A 22,596-nucleotide genomic window follows, 5' to 3' on the forward strand; every position below is an offset into this window, starting at 1 on the left:
AAGGTTGGCGTGAAGTTGGTGATGTTATGTTTTATTACCACTATATAATAATTAAGTACACAGGCTTTTTCCACGTTAAAGTACCATGTGCGTCTTCATAAGATGCTGGCAATAGCACCATAACGTTATGTTTTATATTAGGTGAAACACGGGAAATTCAGCTTTCATCAACTCAATTAACATGCCGAGTGTGATACGAGAGATGCTGCTTGAATGAGTCTAAATTGGAGCGGCAGCCTATCATATACCGGATAGCTATAGCCCTTTCTGGTCTTGTATAAATATAGACATAACCACCATGAATTCTTCGACATTTCTTCGCTGTGACGACGTCCAGTGCGAAGATACCTGACGAAGCAAGATGGCAGCAACGAACGGGCAGAAGAGAAAGGCAGATGACATAGTCGTCCCTGATCTCGCCGAAGATGCAACGGAACGAAAGAGAGTGCTCAATGTCCTTGCACAGCGGAGATATAGTATGATTTCTCAGCTAATCCCGTCGACCGGCCTGACTCCTGGCTAAATGGTGTATAGGACAACGAAAGCGAGAACAGTTAGCTGAGCTTGAAGCAAAGGCCAAACAAAGAGAGAGAAAGACACCTGAGTCAAGCGAGAAAGTTACATCTTCTGAACCAGGGTCCTCGCCAGGCCTAGTACCAGCGAGCTTGCCAGATGCAATTGGAAGGCAGATACCAACACCTCCCGAGTTGGACTTCGGCAATGGCTCTCTATCATTCTCATCTCCTTTGGATTACCAGGTACAGATAGCGGGAGAGCCAATTCTAGACCTGACCAGCATACCGGACTTTAATTTCGACACATCCTCTCTATCTGCCATTGGAACAGAGACCCCTCCGCCGGATCTCCCTTCGCCCCCAGCGGATCTCCAACTCTCACCCACAGCACGGGCTTCTTCGCCCGGTCTGTCCATGCTTTCCTTTCAGTTCCTTGCAAGTCAGCCCCAGGACGATACCCAGCCGCTCTCGGCAGCGCTGCAATCATACCAAACTTCCAACTTTACCTTTCCGGATGATAAGATTCTGGACGTCCCGCCCCTGACCCTCCTGCGCGCCATGCTCACCATCGCGACTCGGCTGAATTTAACCGAACATATTTGGAACCTTGCGGGTATAAGCCCATTTTTCACCGGACAAACGGGTCTTGGCACCAACATAGCCTTACCTTCGGGGTTAGATCTAGCTGATATCCCAAGGAATTTCCATCCAACGCCTACCCAGCGGTTGGTTCCACACCATGCGATTCTGGACTTGCTGCCATGGCCGAGTGCGAGAGATAAGTTGATACACGTCTTTAGCTTGCCAGTCCAGTTACGGCCCCCCGCAGCGGCAGACCCGATGGGCTTGATGGGCTTGGTATGCGATATAGAAGATGCTGGCGAAGGTATGAGAGTCAGTGGCCCAGACCCATTTTCTCCTGAGATGTGGGAGGTTGGCCAACTCGTCTTTCAGCGCTGGTGGTGGGCATTCGAAGGGAGCATCGTGGAGAGCAGCAACCGTCTACGAAGCAAACGAGGAGAACAAGGGCTTATTATTGGGGCCGTGCCATGAAGAGAAAAACTTCAGCTCGGACATTTCTTACATTTTGAATCCCACTGAGACCTCGCCAGGCGCCTGCGAAAACGACATCATGTGACCATCCAATACGGGCATCAAGCAGCCGCGTGCGATGACTAGCGAGCAAAGATCATGACCGCTTCACAAGCCTTCTTTGCTTCTCTCTTCACGAAACAAGCGATATGTCTGAGGCTGCGTCGCACTTGATCTTGTCATCTGCATGTATGCAACGTTAGCCAACGGCCGTGTGAAGAAGGGTACCCTGTACTAGTGTGCAGCTGTTCCTGCTTATATATTATGATCAGCTGGGTCAAATATATTTAGATTTCCCCTGTCAGGTACACCCTTTCTGAACCAGCAACCATCCACACGCCCTGTCCATCCCAGCAGGCTGCGGTCTAAATGTTGGTGGTTATGGCTGTCCGCAAGCTCCTTTTATTGGTGACAGGTACGGCCAAACGGTTTTTAGCTGGGCGCCTATGTGGCTGTGCCTTCGCGGGATGATACTTCACAAGCCATTTCGCATCTAAGCTATAGCTCCATCCGTGACTCACAAGCTTCGTATGCTGCCACACACCATCCACAGAGCACAAAAGCTGTATCACAAGCTGTGTGAAGCTATGGAAAACACCACTCTACTTCGACCCACTATGTACATACGGGTGCCGGTTAGGTCGGAATAAGGTTAGGGAGCCTCCCTTTCTATCCTTGACCTTGTTCAGATTCCGTGATCCCCTTGATATGAAGGCCCTCTTAAATATCTGCCCTACCCGCTATCTTCATTGATGAAAGATTTTATGCCACCCACATGCAGTGAAAAAGCTATAAGAGCCATCCCCCCTGCTTTTTTGACAAAAGAGAGAGAAAAGAAAAGCAACCACAGCTTTTTAAACAGAGGATTATTCTATAGCTAGTGGTGCGGTATTACGCTACCTCTTCTTTTGTTTGCTGCCTTAAAATACAAGAATAAAAAGAGGGAGCCTGCTATATGGATAAGCCTCATGCACACATATTCTTATGGTGGTCACTCCATGACGCAGCCTTTTCTCTCTTTTTTGCTTCTTATTCCCCTTAAAGCGCTGATAGAGGCCAACATTTCCCTTTCCCGATCAGTCCTTTCCTATGAGGACGCCGAGACAACTGCACAGTGACTGGTTTAAAAGGACTGTTGAACCCCTCCGTCCTCCTTTCACACTACAATATCACAACAGCTTTCTCAGCCTGGCTCTTCTGCTTTCATCACCCTCATCCCCCATCATTTTCACTTAATAATCGATCAAGAAGTCTTCGAAAAAGACCAGCAGGTAAGCTATGGCTATGAAACTACGTGTTTTCATGAAGATATCCATGGTTGCTAACAAGAATCTTGCTCTGCAGCTCTCTTCCACCTTTCTTACCGAGTACTCCAGCTAGAAAACCACCAAGATGTACTTCAACGTGAGTATATCCTCTTCCCTTTTTCCCCCTTCTGACTCCCTGCAGTTGAAATGTACCCTGATCCACTGACGTTCTTCCAGGTTACCATGAAGCCTGGTGCTCCCGACGAGGCCCTCACCAAGTAAGTATACCTTTCATTCATACGCGTGGGCCGGTCTTCCCTTTCTTCAGGGCGTTTGATGGTGACACGAGCACTCGAATGAACGGGGGTCGACATGCATATCACCATCCTTCTTCTTTATTTGGGCTGTGCTTTTGACTAACTCCGGAATCTCCAGGGCAAAGGAATCAGCCAAGAAGACTGGCGGCACCATCCGTCACGAGTACAAGTTGATTAGAGGATTCACGTAAGAGAGATCCTTCCTGCCTGCTAGCTACTTGTCAAATGTGGTGAAATATACGGCCAAGCTGACGATATACGACTAGCGTGGAGTATCCCAACGACCACAACCTTGATGACGTCCTCAAGTCCAACGACCACATTCACGTCGAGCAGGATGGTCCCGGCCCAGCTAAGAAGGTCGCTACTTCAACCATTTGAAGGACCGACAAAGCCGGCATGGACATGACTACCACATTTGCTCGTCCTCTTATTTTCTTATGTACCCCCTCTCTCGTATTCCATCCGCTGAGATCGTTTTCTGTCTTCCCTTGGTAAAGTGATCGAATGGGACAAAAAAGGCGTTATGGTTACGGACTTACTTTTCTTTGTTTCTCTATATCTTTTTAATCCCCCTTTACCCCTTTCACCCAGATGTTTTATTAGCAAACTTCATTCCCATTGAGAGGGGGAATACGTGATGTTTCACTATGTGGTAGCTCCGAGAAAATACAACCAAACGAGTTTTAAGTAAAAAGCTGTCCTCAGAATAAGCATCTCTTCTTTCTTCGTACCTGGCCTGTTCCTGAACCACCGTAAGACAAGGTTCAAAGGCCGAGCAGCATAACCATATCTATCGTAGGTTGTTTGTACCTCGTTCTCTATGATTGCCTATGACCACAGCCCATACACTGACGCAACCAGCAAGGAAGATAACGACAAGCGCATATAAGTGAGTTAAGTTACTAGCAAACTCGGCTGTTTCCTTCCCTTGTCCGTTTCCCCACACTTTGACAAGGCTCGTACATAAAAAGTACCGTTGAAATTGTATTTAATCCTTGCTGCAGCCTATGACGCTTTTATGCCAACCACCATGGTGGATGGAAGCGGCAGGAGGCCCTAAAAGAGTGATACGCAACATGCTTACGGAATAGATGTACGGGTTCCTTTCCCCCCTATCCGCATTCCTCTTTTGCTGTCGTGCATCTCCGGATGTTGTCGTGCTGGTACTTCGTAGTTGACTCTCGGACGGATATCTCCCTCCTTTCCCCGTCACCCGTAAAGTCCGGAGTAGACAGGGGATGGGGATAATCCATCCATCCGTCCACACAGACCACCAAAAGCGACAAGGACAAGGAGTGACATATCTGGTGCAAACGTCTCTATATCGCAGCTTGGTTGTCTTTGTCTTTCCCGACTGAACTGTTGTTGCAACATCATACTCCGTAGTTATCAACTCGGCTGGTCGAGCCGTAATAAGGCCAGTAGATCTGGGATCTGTAGAAAGTCCCTGGTCAAACAGAGCTTCATCCCTGGAAAATATCCGCTATAATAAAGATGCACCTGTAACCACTGGAAGAAGCCGTCATCTGCTGCTCTGCGTGGGGGTCTCACAGCTCTGATATCTGTTATTTCTTCGTGTCAGACACTGCACCTTTATATCCTCAAGCCAGGGCGAGCGCGAGAGAGGAGTCTTGTATTCCTCTGCTTCTTCTTCTTCTTTGCTATTAAACAGTGTAAGACAACCAAGACGGACGTGGAGTTCGGGCGAAGGGTTGGCCTATTTGGCCGAGCGAAAAAGCAAAGAAACCCACGCCGGCCGGTCCAAGTTGGCGTAGGGCACAGAGAGAGGGAGAGAGAGGAAGGGCAAGGGCTTCATCATATCCATCATTAATTGACTATCAAACAGCCTGGCCAACCGGATCACACACAATCAGAGGGAGGCCTTGACGCTGCGAGCCAGTAGCGGACTCCTCCCACGCCTACCGCAGCCATCGCCGCCGTCATAACTGATGCTGGTTGGCGCATCGCGGGCATCGCATCACACGATAGTTAATTAGTGCCGGCTCCACGCTGGGAAAGACATCAATCAAGCACAGAGAGAGACTTGACTTGAGGGAAGACGAAGTTGTTGGGGGGCTTTCTTTTTCTGCTTCTTTCCTGTGCGCCGCTTAAGTACGGGGGCAACATCCACCAACACCGTCATCACCATCATCATCACCACTAGCCAATATATATATTATACTGACCACCACCACCACTTCCACCTCAGCCACTCGTTACAGGACATCGACGGGACTTCGAGAGACGAGGAGAATTCACATTGGTGCCTCCATTTGCAGCATGGAATAGCAATCGACAGTCCCTTTAGTAACCATGGCATTCCTACGAGCACACCCCCTGCGCACTGCACGGAGCCGGCTGATCGCTGGTGGTGGCACTTCGCTGCGCTCCCTCTCCTCCATCACGACGAGTAGCTGGTCCTACCCGCCCTCTGCGTCTGACGTATCTACGGATGAGATTACTCGCCTCTCTGCCAGTCCTCGCCGGCCCCTGACGCTGTCAGATCTTCTCCGGTAAGTGTGGAAAGGGGAGAAACAAAAAGAAACGGAAAGAAAGGAAGATAGAGAGAATACCAGTGCTGACACGGTGGATTAGACATGGCCGACCACCACTCACGAGAGAAGCCCTCCTTGCATCGGCAAACTTCACGCTCTCTCTCCTCCCTGCCAGACTGGCCTACCGTATCCAGGCCCTGAGAAACCTGCCGTTTATCGTCGTCTCGAACCCCCATATCTCCCAGATTTACAACAACTACGTTCACTCCTTCACCACATTAGTACCGTTCCAGAAGCGGAAGATCTCAACGCCAGAGGAAGAGAGACAGTTCACCGAGATCATGGCTGAGCTGGTACAGACACACGACAATACAATTCCAGTGCTTGCGCGTGGGTTTCTAGAGTGTCGTAAATACATCAGTCCCGCCGAAGTGACTGCATTTTTAGATGAACATCTCAGGGCTAGAATCGGTACTCGCCTGATTGCCCAGCAGCATCTGGCACTTCACCACGCCTCTATCTCAGAGAATGGTAATCTCCTTACCTCACGGGACAAAAATCTGCCGTCCAACTATATCGGCGTAATCGATACGGCTCTTAAACCCGCACGTTTGATAAAGGTCTGTGAGGAATTCGTTGCCGAGATATGCGAGCTCAAATACGGCGTACGTCCTAGAGTAGTTATCAACGGGGAGCCCGAAGCAACATTCGCCCATATCCCGGTTCACGTCGAATATATACTCACCGAACTCCTAAAGAATGCCTTCCGGGCAACGGTGGAGGCCGGAAACGAGCGTGAGCCCATCGAAGTAACCATCGCCTCCGCACCCAATACGCCGTCAACTACCGGTGTTGAACACGCCGTGCCTGAGCCCGAGAAAAATCCAAACTCCCTTGGAACGGGTTCCCAGAGTGACTTCCAGATGAGCATCGGAATGCATAAATCTAGGCCCCTAGTGCCGGGTCCGATGTTCGAACCACTCAAATCATCTGCCCAGAGCATCACAATTCGCATCAGGGACCGAGGAGGTGGCATACCTCCTGAGATTCTCTCTGATATCTGGTCCTATAGCTATAGCACGTTCAACTCCGACCACCTTCCCGTGAGCGACAATGGGAACGTCGATGCCCTGAACGCAATATCAGGCAGTGGTGGCCATAATGCCAGCACCATTGCAGGCCTTGGCTACGGACTCCCGCTTGGACGAGCGTACGCGGAATACTTTGGCGGTGGCATCGACATCCAGAGTCTTTGGGGCTGGGGTACCGACGTGTACCTCACCCTACAAGGCGTTGGAAAAGTGCAAGGTTAAACTCCTTAATAACCATTTGGATGGAGAAAACCCCTTCTATCTGTTTCCCCATGCACATGCAGATATACCCACGCAACTGCGCTTCCATCCGTCACACTCGCCTACTACCAAATGCCAGGCTGGTATCTTCCTCAGCCTGGCTCCGCTTCCCGTTTTGGGAGGCATTATTTTCGTAAGATATTCCTTACGCATCTACGAACGTCACGGAATTGTACCTTTATGTTTTTCACCACTTTATCAATGCTGTTGAAATCATGGTAACGGCTGAGCTCTAGTTCTATTGAATTAAGAGCCTTGACGTACTCGAAGCGGATTCCTCTTCAACCGGTGGTGTATCGATATACGCCTGCTATCTCCTCGCTGAATGGCTAGATAAACCATTAAGAGATTCTTGACTAACTGGTCTAGCCGATTGCAAATTGCTGTCTACCTTATACCAGAGCTTAACCCCACGCAGCTCAGACATTCGTTCTCGGGGCTTTGAAATTGATGACCTCGACCTTATGCAAGGTCACACACATGTTTTCTTTACGGAAGTGTTTTCATGCATTCAAGTCTCGGATTTATCATCGTTTAAGGGCGTGGATGTTCTAAAAAGCATAGCGACATAGCCTACAAGAAGACGTGGGGCAGGTTATTCTTCTTTTCTTTCTTCTCTTCTGACCGTTTAGTGTACTTTTCCTATGTGGGAGGCCGATCCTGTGATCCGCTGTACGATGGCTAAGATGGCTGTGGTTAGAGAGGAGTTGGCGGCACTTATCAGCGTAGCTTTTTACCTGCTTTACCCGTTTTATATCGATAGGCTCCATCCAATATATGATTAAGTTTAAATTTCTATTCATTTTTATATTCAACAATGTTAGGGTATATTTAACAATGCCTATATTTACTATTTAAATTAAACAAAACACCCAATAAGTGGTAAAACTACCTATACAATATGCCATCCCAACAATAAAGTCATAATAACCAGGTTATGCACCTTTCCCTAAACTATCCAAAAGCAATAAAAGGTTGAAAGTTCCATACTCAACGGCTGTAAGGAGCAGGAACACTTTGTCCATACTGAGTATCACGTCCTTCTGGGTAAAATCTCATCTCTTCCTCGTCAGATCCAGACTCGCCCTTATAAGCTGCGGTTCCGTCTTGTTGTAAGGTAACCCCAACAGCAATGAAGGTAATAACAACGACCATTTCCTCTAGTACAGCCATGAGCAAGTAGATTGTAACATCTCCAGAAACAATGCTAAACTTGGGACTGCGGCTAAAGGCGCTGATGAAGCTGTACAACAAGCGGACGAGGATGAAAGGGAGAGAGATTGCAATGGCAAGCAAGAGTTTCTTTTCGCCGTCGGGAAGATATTGCTTGTTGGCGTTGATGATAAAGACTGCACCAATGGTAATAACCCAGACCCCGAGAGTGATGCAGATAGCGGCTTTGCTTTCGACGGATGGCGTGTATGGCATGTCGCCATCATTCCGGTTGGTGATGCCGACAATGGCGAGAATAAGGCCAACCAGTACCAGAACCCCGATCACACGGAATACAATGGGCGGAACTCCCTTCTTGCCTCTGTTTATTATGGAATTGTTCCTAATTGGATAATACATTAGTAAACTTGTTTTGCGGAAGTTAGGCAATTCCTCAAGCACAGATGGGAAGAACACACGCTCTGTTAATGAGGCCGATGCAGGCTAGGATTAATGGTGATACCCCGACAGAGTTACACACTGCTGCGCCCGTGAAAAGCCCTTCAGACGGGTTTGCTATGGTTGCTAACTCCAAGCATGCGCCGACAATACGGACCAAGGAGAGCATGACAAGGAAGTACCATCCCGCTGCCTTGGCGAAGCCATGTCGAAGGGCAACATAAACGGCGACGAAGAAGCAAGGGAGGTAGACGATTAGACTGAATATCGCAACTCCATTCCTGTAATCGACGGCCATGATGGATTCTTCTCGGAGGAGCACAATAAAATAAATCTCAGAAAGTCGGAATAACTAGAGAGGCCTTTGTTAGAGGGTCTTAGGCGCGTAGATACCGGTGATACTGCTTTCAACACCACCGTTAGAGGAGAGAAGAACGGTTTATAAGACTACAACTTCACCGGGTTTTGATCTGCCAGGGAAGCCCAGAAATCCACCTTGAGTAGTAGTAGAATGTTAGCACGGCCACAACGTCATCTCATCTCCTTTGGGGTATCAGTTGCGAGCCTTTAGGTCCTAGCGGGCGTTTAAGCGGGCGCAGCGACGGTAACTACTTTGGTAGAGTCCTAGCCATAAGGGACAGCGCATGGCAGCAGAACTCCTCCAGGCGCATGGCTGCCTTGCATGGTATCCAGTTGGCTCGCGACTTTCAGCCCGCGGGCTGCAAGGCTGCGCTTCTTCTGCAAAGCCCGAAGTCTCATTAGACGAAGTTGAGAATTGAGGCTGAAGTTCTTTCGCGATGCTTGCCCAAAGCGGTTAGCCGCGTCTTGGATCCTTCATCATTTTGATTTTTATACTAAAGAAAAACAACGACGGCGAGCCAGGGGGTTTTGACAACGTATAACGCGCGTTCTCGAGCTATGGGAGATCCGTCGGAGATGATTGATCAAACGGAGATGGTCGAAAATTCTCGTTCCGAAGTGTGGCTGAAGGATCACAGTGCTTATCACCATCAAGCTTTGAACGGGGCTGGGTAAACAGGTGGATATCAGTGAAATGAATACATTCTTGACTGTTGACTACTAGGTAGTTAGCTACAGAGTTGCTGTAGTATCTTTACCGCTAGAATGCAAGGCAGCTGAAGAAATGCATCATTCTAGGGTGATTTATATAACGTGGCCTTCACCGACGATAACTCTGTTAGAACATGCCCGTCATTCGACTGGTGTATGTGATGCTGCCGGTACCCATGTTTTTGTAGCTGTGATGGAGATGAGATACTATTAACACAAACAGACCAACTGGTATCATGACGGTCGGTTTAGTTACCTTCGTCGACGGTCTTTTGAGAGCGTAAGATGCAGGCAGAGTTCAGCAGTGAACTATCAAGGCAGGCATCGCTGAGTAGATGTGTAGATGGCGCCGGCCTGAGAGAAGCAACTGGACGTCTCGGGCTATACAACTGGATGCTAACTAGAATAACCAGCTAATCAACTCGAGTTGAATATTAAAATCTGGGTATCAGGTCTCGAGGTATCTTAGTATCCCGAGAGCGTACAACTAGGTACCTATCTAGGTACCGAGTGTTGGGAAACTACTGAGAGGAGAGAAGGAAAGAAAAGGAGGAATCTGCCAGACTCAGGAACGGGCTTATATATAGTGCGTATTGCCCGCGGTGGTGCAGTGACCGTACCTAGGTAGTCAGTGACCGTAGACTGTGAAGCCACATCTGGTCGATGGTGTTGCGAGCGAATCCCAGAGAGCCAGATGATCCCTGCTGATAGTCACGCTGCTAGTTATAGGGTAGTTATAGTTAGGTTAACCAGTTAAATAAGTAGGCAGATAAGCAGTGAATGCTGGCTCCTTGGGCGCCTAATCAATGCTAAGAGAACAACAACTACGGACCGGCAAGATGGACGGCCGCCTGCTCGAGGCCGTGCGAGAGAATACCAGGTTGAAAGACATCCGCCTACTGGTTGAGGACGAGGCAGACCCATACGATCTCATGGCGACAGATAGCTACTATAAGACGGCCCTCCAGTGCGCCCTCGAGATGCGAAACAGCGCAGTATGTGCATACCTGGCCGGCCGGATGCTTGAGCAGGGCCGCCGTCTGCCCGTCGTGCTACCGCCAGCGGTGGTTGACTGGGCCAGGAGGGAGCCCTGGTTCCCTACGCTGGAGCTGGCATTATCCGGCGGCTGGGACAGCAGCTGGAGCAGGACGACTAGCCTAACGAAGAAGAGCTATGACGCGCTCCTGGCGTGGCTGGCGGCGGGGCTAAAGCTGCCAGAGACCATCACCGCACGCATCCTGGACGAGGCCGAGTTCTGGGTGGCCGTCTCTGTGAGGCGGGAGAGAGAGCTCTATTTCGACGAGAACAGCAGGATCAGGCCGTACGTCGAGGTCGAGTGCCCGGCGCTGCAAGGATACCTACGCCGAATAGACGTCCTGACCGTCTCGCACGACCAAGGTCTGTCTGGCCTCGACTTTTTGACTCTTTTGATTACCTACCTCGATAACTAGAGCTGACCTTTAAGCTAATGTCTAGGATGGAGCTCGGAGGGCGTGAACGACTCGTACGGGGGATCCTACACCTGGTTTGACATCGGGGTCCTTCGAGGCGGCGATGGCGCAGAAGTAGAAGAGAGCCTGGTGCTGCAGGCGAACGTCGGCGCCCAGAGGCAGACCCGGGTTCACTATAACCAGATCCGCGCTCGAGACGCACGGCTGGCTGCCTGGATGGCCGCCGTCGGGCCCGGGGACCGCCTGGCCGTCGTTCCGCGGGCACTCTACCCGGGCTGGGTCAACTACGTCGAGTGTATCGAGATGAAGCTGTGGTATGCCCACTGGCACGTCTAGATCCAGAAGTATAGAAGTGACGCATAGCATTTATTATTTGAATATACTCCGTACTGGGTTCAATATTCAATGAGGTAACTAACTAGCCATTAACTACATAACAGCGTTAACTAGGTGATGATCATTGCGTGTATAACTACCACAGGAATACGGAGTAGTATTGACCAATTAACCTGTTAACTAACTACCTAGTTAAACCCATCCATTGATATCAAAGTGACCGAAATTCATGAAAGGAAAGTCATTAATATAGCTTGGAAATCGTGGCCTCTACGTACCATACGTGCCGGAAATTGCCAGGGAGTCAACAGGGATATCTCTAGTGGTCTGCTTGTCATCGACGGTCGACTGTACTTTAGGTCCTCCGGGTTGCAGATCGAGAACCAAGCTGTACCATCCCTTATCCGTTGGCTTTTCGAGATGCACAGCAGATGCCTCCTGCGGCGTGGTGACCTGGACACTTACCCAAGCAGAGGTTCCCGACTGCGGTTCGATGACATCCGGCTGCGAGGACGGCGTCGGGTTGGCTTGAAGTCGAAGCCTCAACGAGGTTGGCTTCTGGTCAACAGGCGATAGATTGCCCGAACCCGCGCTGAGGTATTTCAGCTGCATACCAGGGATATCTTGAAGGGAACAAGTGTACTCGGGCTGCTCGGTGATTCCGAACGATTCAACTGATATCTGGCCCTGGATGACTCGTAATGCTGAGATATATCCCAGGGCATCGATCAGCTTTCTTGCCGCCGGCTCGTAGTCCGGATTTCCGCTTTTGCGCAAGATGTTGCCGATACTATCAACTCTGATATTGACCAGGGATGCAGTATTAGAATTGTTAAGTGTCTGCGCCCATTCATTGAAGGTCTTCCTGTACTGTTCGGGATTGTCATCGGGCTGCGATGTGCTGAGCTCGATGCTCGAAGCGCTGGTTCCACCGCGAACATACACCTGGTTCTCGCGTGTTCGCCGGTACGCTTGATAAGTGCTCGAAGTTTTGACGCTCACATCCCCGCTAACATCTGCTATTCCATTATATTCAGCCTTGACGTGAAGTTCGAACATCTCCTTGGTTTCCGTCTTTGTCAGTTCGTTGTTGACCTTGAGCTGGTACCGGGCTCCAAAGACACAGGACTCCATGACGTGCGTTCCCCAGTCATTGAAAAACTTCATGTACTGATCAAAGGTGGTCTGCTCAACTTTCCAGTCTGGAAGCCCCTCGACCGCCGCAAGAAGCTTTTCGTTTACCACGACAGGAGACCCGTCGTAGTCGAGTTCCACGAAGAACGAACGGTGATCAACACTCATGACCCCATACACTTTAGCAGTGCTCAGAGAGTGGGCATAGCTATATTGTGACGATGTGGACGCTGAAACACCAGCATAACTGGCGCTGAAGCTTGCGCTGGTATCAAGCGTGTTGGCCAGGTCTGTCCCAGTCTCAACCCTCATGGAGTTAGTTGTGGTCCCGCCGGCCGAATTTGTCAATTTCGTGTTCTTAGGGATGGCATAGGTATTGCCATCTGGGAACGTAACGGAGCTTTCGTCCTCACTCAGCGTGACGATCCGCCGCTTCTGATCGAGGACTACGTCAAGGTCGAATGCATCGCTGCCTTTTAGACCGCATCAGAGGACCGTTATTCAGGATCCGGCGTGATGAATACATACCCCTTGGTAGCAAAACAACACTCTGACCCAGCAGTTGGGCATCGGTGAATTGGCTGGTGCTACCCATGGTGTCAAACTAGTCGAGACGAGCTGGTTCTATTCAACTCAGACTCGGGCTGCAGGATATCCTCTGCTCGTACTTTATAACCATTCATTGGACCACCCCCGGCTGATCGCCATACCCCGCTTGCGGAGGCGGCCCGCTGACCCTTAACTGTAAACTTATCGCCAGTTAAGTTAACGACATGCATCATGCGCGCAATTCCACTCGTGACACACTGGATGTATATCCAGCACGTTACCCCTGCCTCACCGGGCCAATACCTATATCATCTAGAGCCGCGGAGCAAATCTCCGCAGCATGATGCTCATTTAGGAAACCAGGAAAAGATGCTGGTAGCAGTATTTGAAATGTTTCTAGTTGAATATGAAATATTTTATGAGTTGTCAACCACCATGCAAATTGGTAATGATTACTATTCCCATGACAGGACATTCGATGCACACCTCGGTCAGCCTCCTAGGGAAGACAAGAAGAGGGTAGGGGAGAGGAAAGAGGGGTAAGAGCGAATATCAACCCATCAGTCAACTTTCAAATTTGTGACAAAGTCAGGGAAAGAATATATCGGACTTTCTAACCCTTGATCTAAGAAAGTAACTAGATATATAAGAAGGTAAGGTAGAACCCCTCCCTTGAACAACGGTCTGATTACACATTCCTGATCACAAAACATTACATCCTTCCCCTGGCTTTTATCGAAACCTATTTGGCTTTGGAAAATATGCACTACAGCTTCGTTGCACTCTTCAACTTTTTGGGCCTCTTGTCCCGCGCTGAAGCTAGATCATGCGGACATACCTATTTATACTGCGGAGTTACCCTTCAAGATAAAGGTAGGTAGTACGATCGGCCTTTTTTTCCACCATGGCCGGCTAGTTATATTAGTATCAGAAATGCTAGAGATCTGACAATCCTTCCTAGGATGGAGCCAGTCAGAACTCGTCAACATAATCAATAAGGATCAGTTTCCCAATCCAAACGCCGTTGATGACTATCGGAATGCGCTATTCCAATGCGGCGATAGTGATAACCCTTTTTATGTCGGATACTGCAATGCGGGTTGTATTAATGAAGGTAGTGGGCATGATGACATTTGTAAAGGTAAGTTATGAAGATACTGATAATAATTGACTCGCTAGCCAAAACTGACCTACCGTCCAGATCCATAACCAGCTTAAGGAGTTCGTTTTTTCGTCGTTTAGAGGCTTCGTGTCTTCCCTTCTCGGTTTGTTATCAATATATTTACACGAGCCAAGTTTTAGCATTTACCAGTGTGAACAATGACAGGGGAATAATGTATTTCGGCGACAGCAGCATTTCGGAATAATAATTGCTGATTTTAATATTTCCGTAGAACGTATTTTTTAATACTAAATTTTACAATACTATCTGTAGGTGGTTGTATTTCAGTATCTCCAACTCCCATCTCTTCCATTTTCTTTTTGTAGTTTCAAGATCCCTGGGTTGCGGTGAATCCCCGTTTCTGGAATGCTGTGTTTGTAAAGTATTAGTTTTATATAATGGTTAAATCCCCCCTCTCCCCTTTTCTTTTCTTTAGTCAAGTATCTTCTATGTAAGGTTAACATAACATCCCGGTAAGCAACAGCCCAAGCTGTTTGCTGCCTTGGCGAGGTTGCTTGAAACTTCTTTAAGGGTATCGTGTATCATTAAGAGTAAATCATGGATCGTTGTTTCATTGAAAAGCTCGCGGGTATAGCAAATGGTAAGTGTGAGTGTACCCTTGGCTGCAGCCTCGGTATCTTGAACGATAACTATGAGAGGGTAGTTCAATTTCTCCATCTTGCCTATAATAGAATATTTCCGAGCTTCTTGGTAGCGAAGTTCTTTGACTAACTAGTTACCTTTGGCCAGAGTTAGATAACTTTCGAAGACGAATAACTAACGTTTCGAAAAGACCATGCTTTAGGTTATTTTTATACAAACGGCCCACTCAATATGCCCCCATGTGTTCATCGCGTTAAAGTACCTCTTCCTATCCAGTTAACTATCCAGGTTTATCGACGAATCATAATAGTGAAGTCTATACTTAAAAAATTCTTACTCTAAAGTAATAGATTAGTATTCTTACTTTAATTAGCCTTACCTATTTACTATAGTTATAGCTTTCTGTAGATATAAGCGGGATTCTTCTACTGTGATTAAACTATCCATATATAATTTGAGCTTGGGGGGGGGGGGGGGGGGGGGCGGGCGCGGGGTCGGAGCTACTCCCCCTTCTTCCTTAGAAGCCTTAAATTGGAGAATAAAAGCTCTCCCTCTATTAATATTAACTGTAATGCGTAATTTTCTAATGAGTTTAATAGTTTAATCGTTAGAATAGTATTGATCTCCTACTACATCTATTGCTTTAATACCCCATATGCTGAAGCAGTTCAGCTAGTTGAACTTCCATAATCTTTCGGTATCTTTCAACAGTGTCCTGCGACTGCTTTGCGAGAATGTCGCTATTAGACAGACGCCAGGGCAAAATTGTACTCAAAAGCGCATTGATATCAGCCACCTTATCTATTCCTGCCATCGTTCTTGGCCGCAATGCATCCACCTTCTCTAGCTCCTCCTCACAAGCTCTCACGACTTCCCAATTGATTCCACCCTCAGTAGTCGGGAAAAGTGGTGACGGAAAGCCGTGTAGTTTGGCATGACGTAGTTTGGCTTGATCACTATCCTGATCCTCACACCAGCCGGGGAGTTGCTCACCAGCACCAAGAAACGAGCAGAAATACTCGTAGGAGGGATGCGAGATGCAGGAAAAGTCATAGTAATGCGTCCCGGTCGAGGTCAACGAGAATATTATCCGGAGCTTAGAAGTAGAATAAATTAGCAAATTAAAAAATCCCAGACTTGGTAACTTGTTAACCACTTGATTAACTAAGTACTCACTGAAGTCGTTGTGCGCAATAACCCTCTTGTCCTTATAAGCTAGAGATTCAAACTGTGAATGCAATCCATGCTCGATGAAAGCATCAAGCCGCTTTCTTATACCGTTGGCATGCCAGCCCTGAATATGCTGGCTCTTGTCCGCTTTCTCGAGTGCGATTTGCAATCTGGTCCTGAAGAAGTCTTCATATGACGACCACGGTCCAGCACCGACATTAGTCATTGAGGCACTGACAATGTGTCCACTGCCGTCGAAAGTCAGGCCACCAAAATCAGTAATACTGTCTGGAAGGGGATAATCTTGCAGGGCCTTCAAAATCCTTGCCATTTGTGCAAGAATCGGTTTCTGGTTCTCGAGATTCATTTCCGAAAAAGCTTCAAGAATACTCGAACCTGGCATACGCTGCTGGAGAATCCATCCCTGAGTAGTCCCAGCGGCAGTACTCCACGCATATACCGAAGGAACCACGTTGGGCCGGAACTCAGTTAAAGCAGTAGATGCAAGAGAGAGGACTGCAACTTCATTCTCGACGCGGTTTGTCGATTTCATTCCATCAGCATCAGAGTTTGTGAGACGGAGAATGAAAGATTCTGTCCCTTCTGGAATCGGAACGCATCCAGGCTGAAGCTCAAGGCCCCGCGCTTGTTTACTCGTGGTAGGCGAGGGCAACTTGACCAGATAGACAAAGTTATTATATTTAAAGGGGCACTCTGGATCGTATTGAACGGGTGATCGCGGCCAGCGGTTCCTAACACAGAGTCTTGTTTGGCCTCGAACATGGTAGAATATTCTACTTTGGACTTTATTATACTCACCTCGAAGCCCAGTCGATCAGAGAACAGCTTCTGTAACTAGTTAAGTTAGTTAAATGCCAACATTCTCTCCCTTCTCAGCCAGAAACTCCTCTATTATCGGCATCGAGAAGGGCCATTGTCGTCAAATCGAAAGTACGGAGTAATACAAAGCTATATACAACCGCTCGCACCCATTTCACGCCACTAAATTGCTCTGCATTGCAGATGCCTCTCCCAGCCCCGGACTCCCTGACCCCAAAGACTAGTAGGCTGCAAAAAAGAAATCAACTTTTACAAGTCTTCATTCTATACAGATGACTCCGTACGAGCAGTTCGCTTGTGAACAGATTGTGGACCGCCATTTGCACAAGCACAACGGGCCGACTGTGGACTGCACTGCTACCCGAAGTCAATGGGTGAGCTCCTATAAGGGACCTGCGTATGATAACGAACCGCCATTTGGAGAATGACAGATTTCCGATCACTGGGTATGTAGCCTAAGCCCTCGGAGTTAGCTATACAATGAAGACTTCGTCGCTGATTTATCTAACTATTCTTAGCTTCCATCTGGCCCAACGTACCTGGATATCAATAGTCTTGAGAAGGGATATTACGCACATATTACAAGTATTGGTGATAAAAATTCTTGGCTACATTCACCATTTGTGACTATTAAACGTTTCTTCAATGCTTGAGTATATGTTGGTTATATCTTATGAGAAAGAATATATATATCTCGACTACTTATCTTTTACTAGTAGACAGCTTATATGCATGACTTAGTTATACCCTAGGCAGTACCGGTTTCCCAAAAGGAATATACAAAGCGAATAACTACCGGTATGGTAAAACGTGTCACAGACTTGTCTATCAAATATAGTACGAAGTTACTACTCTTTTCTACTTATGAATTTGAACCGTTCGTATACCAACTGCTCGTAGTGCTAGTGAAAGGCCATTTTCTCGCCATTAACTACCTCCGTAGGTGGATTAATAGAGGACTAAATGTAAACCAGCCGACATGTTGGCCGCGGAGGTGGATTCCGCGAACCATGTACTCCGTACGGAGTATCATTATCACTCAATTGTGATGGATTGCCAGAGACGTCCGTCAACAAACTTACATACCAATGCCAGCCCCAAAAGCGGCCCTTACAATCCTTGAAATATTGCAGTGCAGCTATGAAAATAATATTTCAAACATACTGAAAAAGGAACTTTATAAACAGGATGAAGTTTATCTCCCCTATGACGTATGCGGCACGAGGTTCACTCAACTCCTAAAGCAGGAGTTGCCTCCGAAGATATGGAGTTTGAGGAGAAACAATAGAGCTGTTGCGCTATTATCTCGCATTGCTTGGGACAGGTATATCTCCAAGTGCTACAAGATGCGTCGTATCGTTGTTGATGCGGAAGACCCAGGGGAGCCTACTCGAGACCATCCTTCTAAACATCCCTCAAAATTACGCGAAGCAAATGAGACGAAAGTTCATCCAAATAACTCAGGAGGAGAAGATGGAAACATCTTCTTTGTGGGGACAGCAACGACGTTTATGTACGGGACTCCCTAAACTTCCCTGGCACTATGGTCTAGCTAATAGCTGGCTATCAGAGAATGGGCGGGTATTAGGATCATGACCGATGTATTACCAGCAAACTAACAAACTATTTTTTTGGTATACTAATCGAATCTATAGCCAAATTTCCTACATGCGGGAGATCATGTTCATCTTGGCCCAGGGGTGAGCTGTCCCCCAGTTCTCTATAACGGAGCTTTCTGACTTGGATCAGGTTACGGGAAAACGAGTCACGAATCCCGCGATTGATCTCCATAATATACCCCCTGTTCATCTCATTCTTCTTTCACATTACCACGCGTACGGTATCACCTTTTTAGTCTTTCATGCTATCCGGGGATGTCTATGCTGATATACATATCTTGAATAAGCGATCATTTTGACCAGAAGGTGGAAGCATCTCTTACTCGTGATATACCCATTATAACAACACCTCATGCTAAGGGCTGCCTCGAGTCGAAAGGTAATGATTCCTTTACCCGAGTAGAAGCCCTAGATACTTACCAGAGCATGTTGGTGGAAATCAAATCCAAGGAGGCAACCAGTAAAAAGGAGCCAGCGATCAAGGTGACTGCTATGCCTGGAAAGCATGTCCCACCTGGTCCATTGTCCACCGCCAATGATATTTTGAAAGCGGTATGCTCTTCATTAGAGGCTTGTTTTAGCTACTGCTAAGAGTCTAAAATGTACTCTTTTAGGTTCCACCTACAAATGGATGGATGGTCGAACTAGGCCACACCACCCAATATCACCATGCGGAGGGAGATTTTGAAACAAACTACCAGTACAGTAGCCCCATGAAGGATGGACTAATGTTGAAAAGGTTGCTAAAATAGAGCTGACGCTGCTTGTGGTCAGGATCTACATCTCTGGCGATACCTTGATGTGTGATGAATTAAAGGAGATCCCGAAAATCTATGCTGATCAAAAGATTGACTTGATGCTTATTCACCTTGGAGGCACAACCATCCCATCCCCTCATATACCATTGTTAATGGTTACAATGGATGCGAAGCAAGGAATAGAGCTGTTGAAACTAGTTTGTCCAGAAGTCACTATTCCGATCCATTACGAGTGAGGTCATCCCTTATGTTTAATATTTTACAGTATCATTGCTGACCATTTATTAGTGATTATGATGTCTTTCTATCACCGCTATCAGACTTCCAGAAAGCGGTGGAGGAGGCTGGTTTAAGTGATAAAGTAGTGTACCTCGACCGCAAGGATCAGTATAAATTCAAAACTACGTGGACCGACAGTCATTAACTACGCGGGTTACCTGCAAAGGAAGCTATGAATTTGGAATACCAGGCTAGCTTCTATAAAAGGAATGCAGCGTTAATATTTATATAGTCCAAATCGACAACATTATGACTTTGATACACAATACGCTGATATATAAAATAACCGAACAATATTATACATGGTATCAATACAAGAGGATGTAGAAAGCATGCTCCTAATATTTGGCAAAGCAAAGGCTGCTATTTGTTCCCCCAAATCCAAAACTGTTGGTAAGTGCAACTTCGACTTTCTTTTCCTGTGCGTGGTTGGGGACATAATTGCAGTCGAATTCGTCGGTTACATTATCCAAGTTGATTGTGGGTGGCATGATACCCTAGACAATGGATGTTAGGTATTAGAACGATGAAGGGGAAGTAGATATGTCGTACCTTATCAATAGCTAGAATTGAGAAAGCGGCCTCTATCGCCCCTGCGCCACCCAACAGATGCCCAATAGCTCCCTTTGTGCTGCTTACATTAATTTCTGATGCTTTGGCTTTACCTTCAGATCCAAGAAACAGTGACTTGATTGCCATATTCTCAGCTGCATCCCCAATTGGAGTTGACGTGCCATGGGCGTTGATGTAGTCTATTTTACTGGGCGATACCCCGGCATTTTTAAGTGCACGTTGCATTGCAGAGAAAGCACCTTTACCAGACTCATGCGGAGCCGTGATATGATGTGCGTCGGCTGAGCATCCATATCCTTTAAATTCAGCATAGATACGGGCATTTCGAGACAGGGCGTGTTCAAGTTCCTGTAGAAGTAGAGTGTAAGCATCATGGATGAGTAAGGAGCCTTTCATGGGTACCTAGGTAGTTACTACCTCTAGAACAACAACTGCGGCACCTTCTGCAACGACAAAGCCTTGTCTATCTTTGTCGAATGGCCGGGATGCTTTGTCAGGGTTCTCGTTGAAGCCAGTAGCAAGACTTCGACACCGTGCGAAACTTCCTATAGCTAGCGGGTGTATGCAAGATTCAGCTCCTCCAGCAACCATGACATTTGCGTCACCATACGCGATGAAACGAGAGGCATCACCAATGGAGTGCGCTCCTGTTGTACATGCTGTTGACACCGAATGATTGGGTCCCTTATGATGTTAGTTGATACGCACGAGAATTGCAGGACATAATATAAGCATTGGGGTTAGGACATCCAAAAAATACGTACCATGAATCCGTATTTCATCGATATATGCCCAGCTCCTAAATTAATAAGGAGCTTGGGAACAAAAAGTGGCGACACTTTTCGATATCCCTAATCACGAATGTAAGTAAAAGAAGCACCATATTTGCATGGGATAAGGTTCATCACGTACACCATTATTGTATGCTATAGAGGTGTTGAATGCTTCATCAAAGTTCCCGATCCCGGAACCCAAGCAGACTCCCTATTGGTTTATTAACGGGTTAGAAACATGTTAACTTGGTTTTTGTAGGATTCAGTGGTCTACTAACTGTCATATCTCTAGACTCATCTGTAGTAGGCATCCAATTTGCATCTTCGAGTGCTTCTTGGGCAGCAGCCAAGGCATACTGAGAGTACAGGGCCATTTTGCGTTGGTCCTACTCATGCCAATTAGAACGAATATCCAGAAATCTGGGTATATGAGCATAACCATACATCTCGGGTCACCCATTCAGAGGCATCCCAGCCCCCTTGGGCCCTAGGCCCCTTAGGAACGACTCCAGCAATCTGACATGGCTGCTCAGCGAATCTTGGGTCTCTATCTTTTATAGATACGATTCCGCTGTGTCCGGCCAGAAGCCTTTTCCATATATGTCTTATTCCTAAAAGCACTGTTAATTACTATTATGTATAATTTATACATGGGGCAACCTACCAACTCCAAGGGGAGTGACAGCACCCAAGCCAGTAACAACAACCCTGCGCATTCCACCCTTTCTACCGCAGCCGGCAAAGGAGAGTCTCCCCTACAAGTTCAATACGCAGCAATAGTGGTATATATTGATATCGGCCTATCTTTAGGCTGCGTCTATATTTCTATCTCTTGCTGTACGAAACATGAAGTTTGAGACCCCGGCCAAACCCCAAGCCTGATATCGGAATATCAATTCTCCAGGTTTAAAGAGCGCCCGGGCCACCAAGGGCAACCAGCGAATAAACATACTGAGAATAATCAATTGGTGGAAGTAGCTTACATAGATCTGGAGCAGCTGCCGAAGAGTTGTATGAGAAACAGTGCAAGACGAAGATGACCTCGAAAAAGAACTGCGCCTTTCCTGCCGGTCTATCGGTACTAGCACTCGGCATTCCCATTGTGAGATCTTGGGACCGCCATTTGGCTAACACTTACTGACTAGGGACGCTTCCTGATACCGCATTAGCCGGGCAATGAGGGGAATAAACCCACTTTATACATATAGAAACTGGAGTTAATAGTTAGTTGTACCAGGCGGTCAATTTAGCCGAAGCAGCCTATACTAGAATTCATATATCTCGTTCACCTCCCACCGACTTTTCTGTTTCGTTTCAACTCCAGGGTTACCGGAGAGAAAAGGGGGCTAGCGAGAGACAAGATGGTGTACTTGAGATACGGGACGCTTGCTCTGGTGGGAACGATACTCGGTGCTCAAGTGGCCGACTCTCATAGTCACAATGACGAGGGGCAGATACCGCTGAGCCAGGAGGAGCTGGAGCACAAATGGGCACCAGAGCTGGTAAGTGTATAACTAGTTATTGTTTTTTTTACCTGTAACTAGTATGTCTGTATGCTATAACTATGTATTCGTATGATAACGATGGAGATACAGTCTGCATTTACGACCATGGCTTTTTGGGGGGTGGTCTGAAGCACATCCCAT

General features: G+C 47.4%; 11 protein-coding genes across 11 annotated transcripts in view; 7 read left to right on the top strand and 4 right to left on the bottom strand.

Annotated features, from left to right (window-relative positions):
* Positions 1–361: 361 nt before the first annotated feature.
* On the top strand, positions 362–1,568 carry MGYG_03115 (hypothetical protein; the record flags this gene model as incomplete). The annotated part of the gene is made up of 2 exons (XM_003175543.1): positions 362–476; positions 535–1,568. The coding sequence occupies 2 exons, from the start codon at positions 362–364 to the stop codon at positions 1,566–1,568; spliced, it is 1,149 nt and encodes a 382-aa protein (XP_003175591.1).
* Positions 1,569–2,999: 1,431 nt separating this feature from the next.
* On the top strand, positions 3,000–3,552 carry MGYG_03116 (hypothetical protein; the record flags this gene model as incomplete). Its single annotated transcript, XM_003175544.1, has 4 exons — positions 3,000–3,011; positions 3,092–3,132; positions 3,290–3,358; positions 3,438–3,552. The coding sequence occupies 4 exons, from the start codon at positions 3,000–3,002 to the stop codon at positions 3,550–3,552; spliced, it is 237 nt and encodes a 78-aa protein (XP_003175592.1).
* Positions 3,553–5,487: 1,935 nt separating this feature from the next.
* Positions 5,488–6,982, top strand: MGYG_03117 (kinase isozyme 4; the record flags this gene model as incomplete). Its single annotated transcript, XM_003175545.1, has 2 exons — positions 5,488–5,687; positions 5,770–6,982. 2 exons carry the CDS (start codon positions 5,488–5,490, stop codon positions 6,980–6,982), a joined length of 1,413 nt encoding a protein of 470 aa, XP_003175593.1.
* Positions 6,983–8,011: 1,029 nt separating this feature from the next.
* On the bottom strand, positions 8,012–8,930 carry MGYG_03118 (hypothetical protein; the record flags this gene model as incomplete). Its single annotated transcript, XM_003175546.1, has 2 exons — positions 8,012–8,576; positions 8,653–8,930. 2 exons carry the CDS (start codon positions 8,928–8,930, stop codon positions 8,012–8,014), a joined length of 843 nt encoding a protein of 280 aa, XP_003175594.1.
* Positions 8,931–10,542: 1,612 nt separating this feature from the next.
* Positions 10,543–11,490, top strand: MGYG_03119 (hypothetical protein; the record flags this gene model as incomplete). The annotated part of the gene is made up of 2 exons (XM_003175547.1): positions 10,543–11,101; positions 11,180–11,490. The coding sequence occupies 2 exons, from the start codon at positions 10,543–10,545 to the stop codon at positions 11,488–11,490; spliced, it is 870 nt and encodes a 289-aa protein (XP_003175595.1).
* Positions 11,491–11,760: 270 nt separating this feature from the next.
* MGYG_03120 (hypothetical protein) lies at positions 11,761–13,219 on the bottom strand (the record flags this gene model as incomplete). Its single annotated transcript, XM_003175548.1, has 2 exons — positions 11,761–13,097; positions 13,153–13,219. 2 exons carry the CDS (start codon positions 13,217–13,219, stop codon positions 11,761–11,763), a joined length of 1,404 nt encoding a protein of 467 aa, XP_003175596.1.
* Positions 13,220–13,934: 715 nt separating this feature from the next.
* MGYG_03121 (hypothetical protein) lies at positions 13,935–14,382 on the top strand (the record flags this gene model as incomplete). The annotated part of the gene is made up of 3 exons (XM_003175549.1): positions 13,935–14,046; positions 14,135–14,314; positions 14,375–14,382. The coding sequence occupies 3 exons, from the start codon at positions 13,935–13,937 to the stop codon at positions 14,380–14,382; spliced, it is 300 nt and encodes a 99-aa protein (XP_003175597.1).
* A 1,199-nt stretch (positions 14,383–15,581) lies between these two features.
* MGYG_03122 (hypothetical protein) lies at positions 15,582–17,030 on the bottom strand (the record flags this gene model as incomplete). The annotated part of the gene is made up of 3 exons (XM_003175550.1): positions 15,582–16,781; positions 16,928–16,963; positions 16,989–17,030. The coding sequence occupies 3 exons, from the start codon at positions 17,028–17,030 to the stop codon at positions 15,582–15,584; spliced, it is 1,278 nt and encodes a 425-aa protein (XP_003175598.1).
* A 1,264-nt stretch (positions 17,031–18,294) lies between these two features.
* Positions 18,295–19,749, top strand: MGYG_03123 (hypothetical protein; the record flags this gene model as incomplete). The annotated part of the gene is made up of 8 exons (XM_003175551.1): positions 18,295–18,461; positions 18,519–18,549; positions 18,604–18,648; positions 18,698–18,783; positions 18,855–19,119; positions 19,182–19,267; positions 19,342–19,557; positions 19,614–19,749. The coding sequence occupies 8 exons, from the start codon at positions 18,295–18,297 to the stop codon at positions 19,747–19,749; spliced, it is 1,032 nt and encodes a 343-aa protein (XP_003175599.1).
* A 193-nt stretch (positions 19,750–19,942) lies between these two features.
* MGYG_03124 (3-oxoacyl-[acyl-carrier-protein] synthase 2) lies at positions 19,943–21,666 on the bottom strand (the record flags this gene model as incomplete). The annotated part of the gene is made up of 8 exons (XM_003175552.1): positions 19,943–20,101; positions 20,157–20,525; positions 20,595–20,861; positions 20,942–21,028; positions 21,090–21,161; positions 21,229–21,336; positions 21,395–21,561; positions 21,615–21,666. 8 exons carry the CDS (start codon positions 21,664–21,666, stop codon positions 19,943–19,945), a joined length of 1,281 nt encoding a protein of 426 aa, XP_003175600.1.
* A 645-nt stretch (positions 21,667–22,311) lies between these two features.
* Positions 22,312–22,596, top strand: part of MGYG_03125 (guanidinobutyrase) — a gene marked incomplete at both ends in the record, with an annotated part of 1,385 nt that continues 1,100 nt past the window's right edge. The window contains one exon of the mRNA XM_003175553.1: positions 22,312–22,452. Within this exon, the coding sequence (XP_003175601.1) occupies positions 22,312–22,452 (141 nt within the window). The remainder of the gene's footprint in view (positions 22,453–22,596) is intronic.

This window comes from Nannizzia gypsea, genomic scaffold (assembly GCF_000150975.2).
Source record: "Nannizzia gypsea CBS 118893 supercont1.2 genomic scaffold, whole genome shotgun sequence".
NCBI lineage: Eukaryota > Fungi > Ascomycota > Eurotiomycetes > Onygenales > Arthrodermataceae > Nannizzia > Nannizzia gypsea.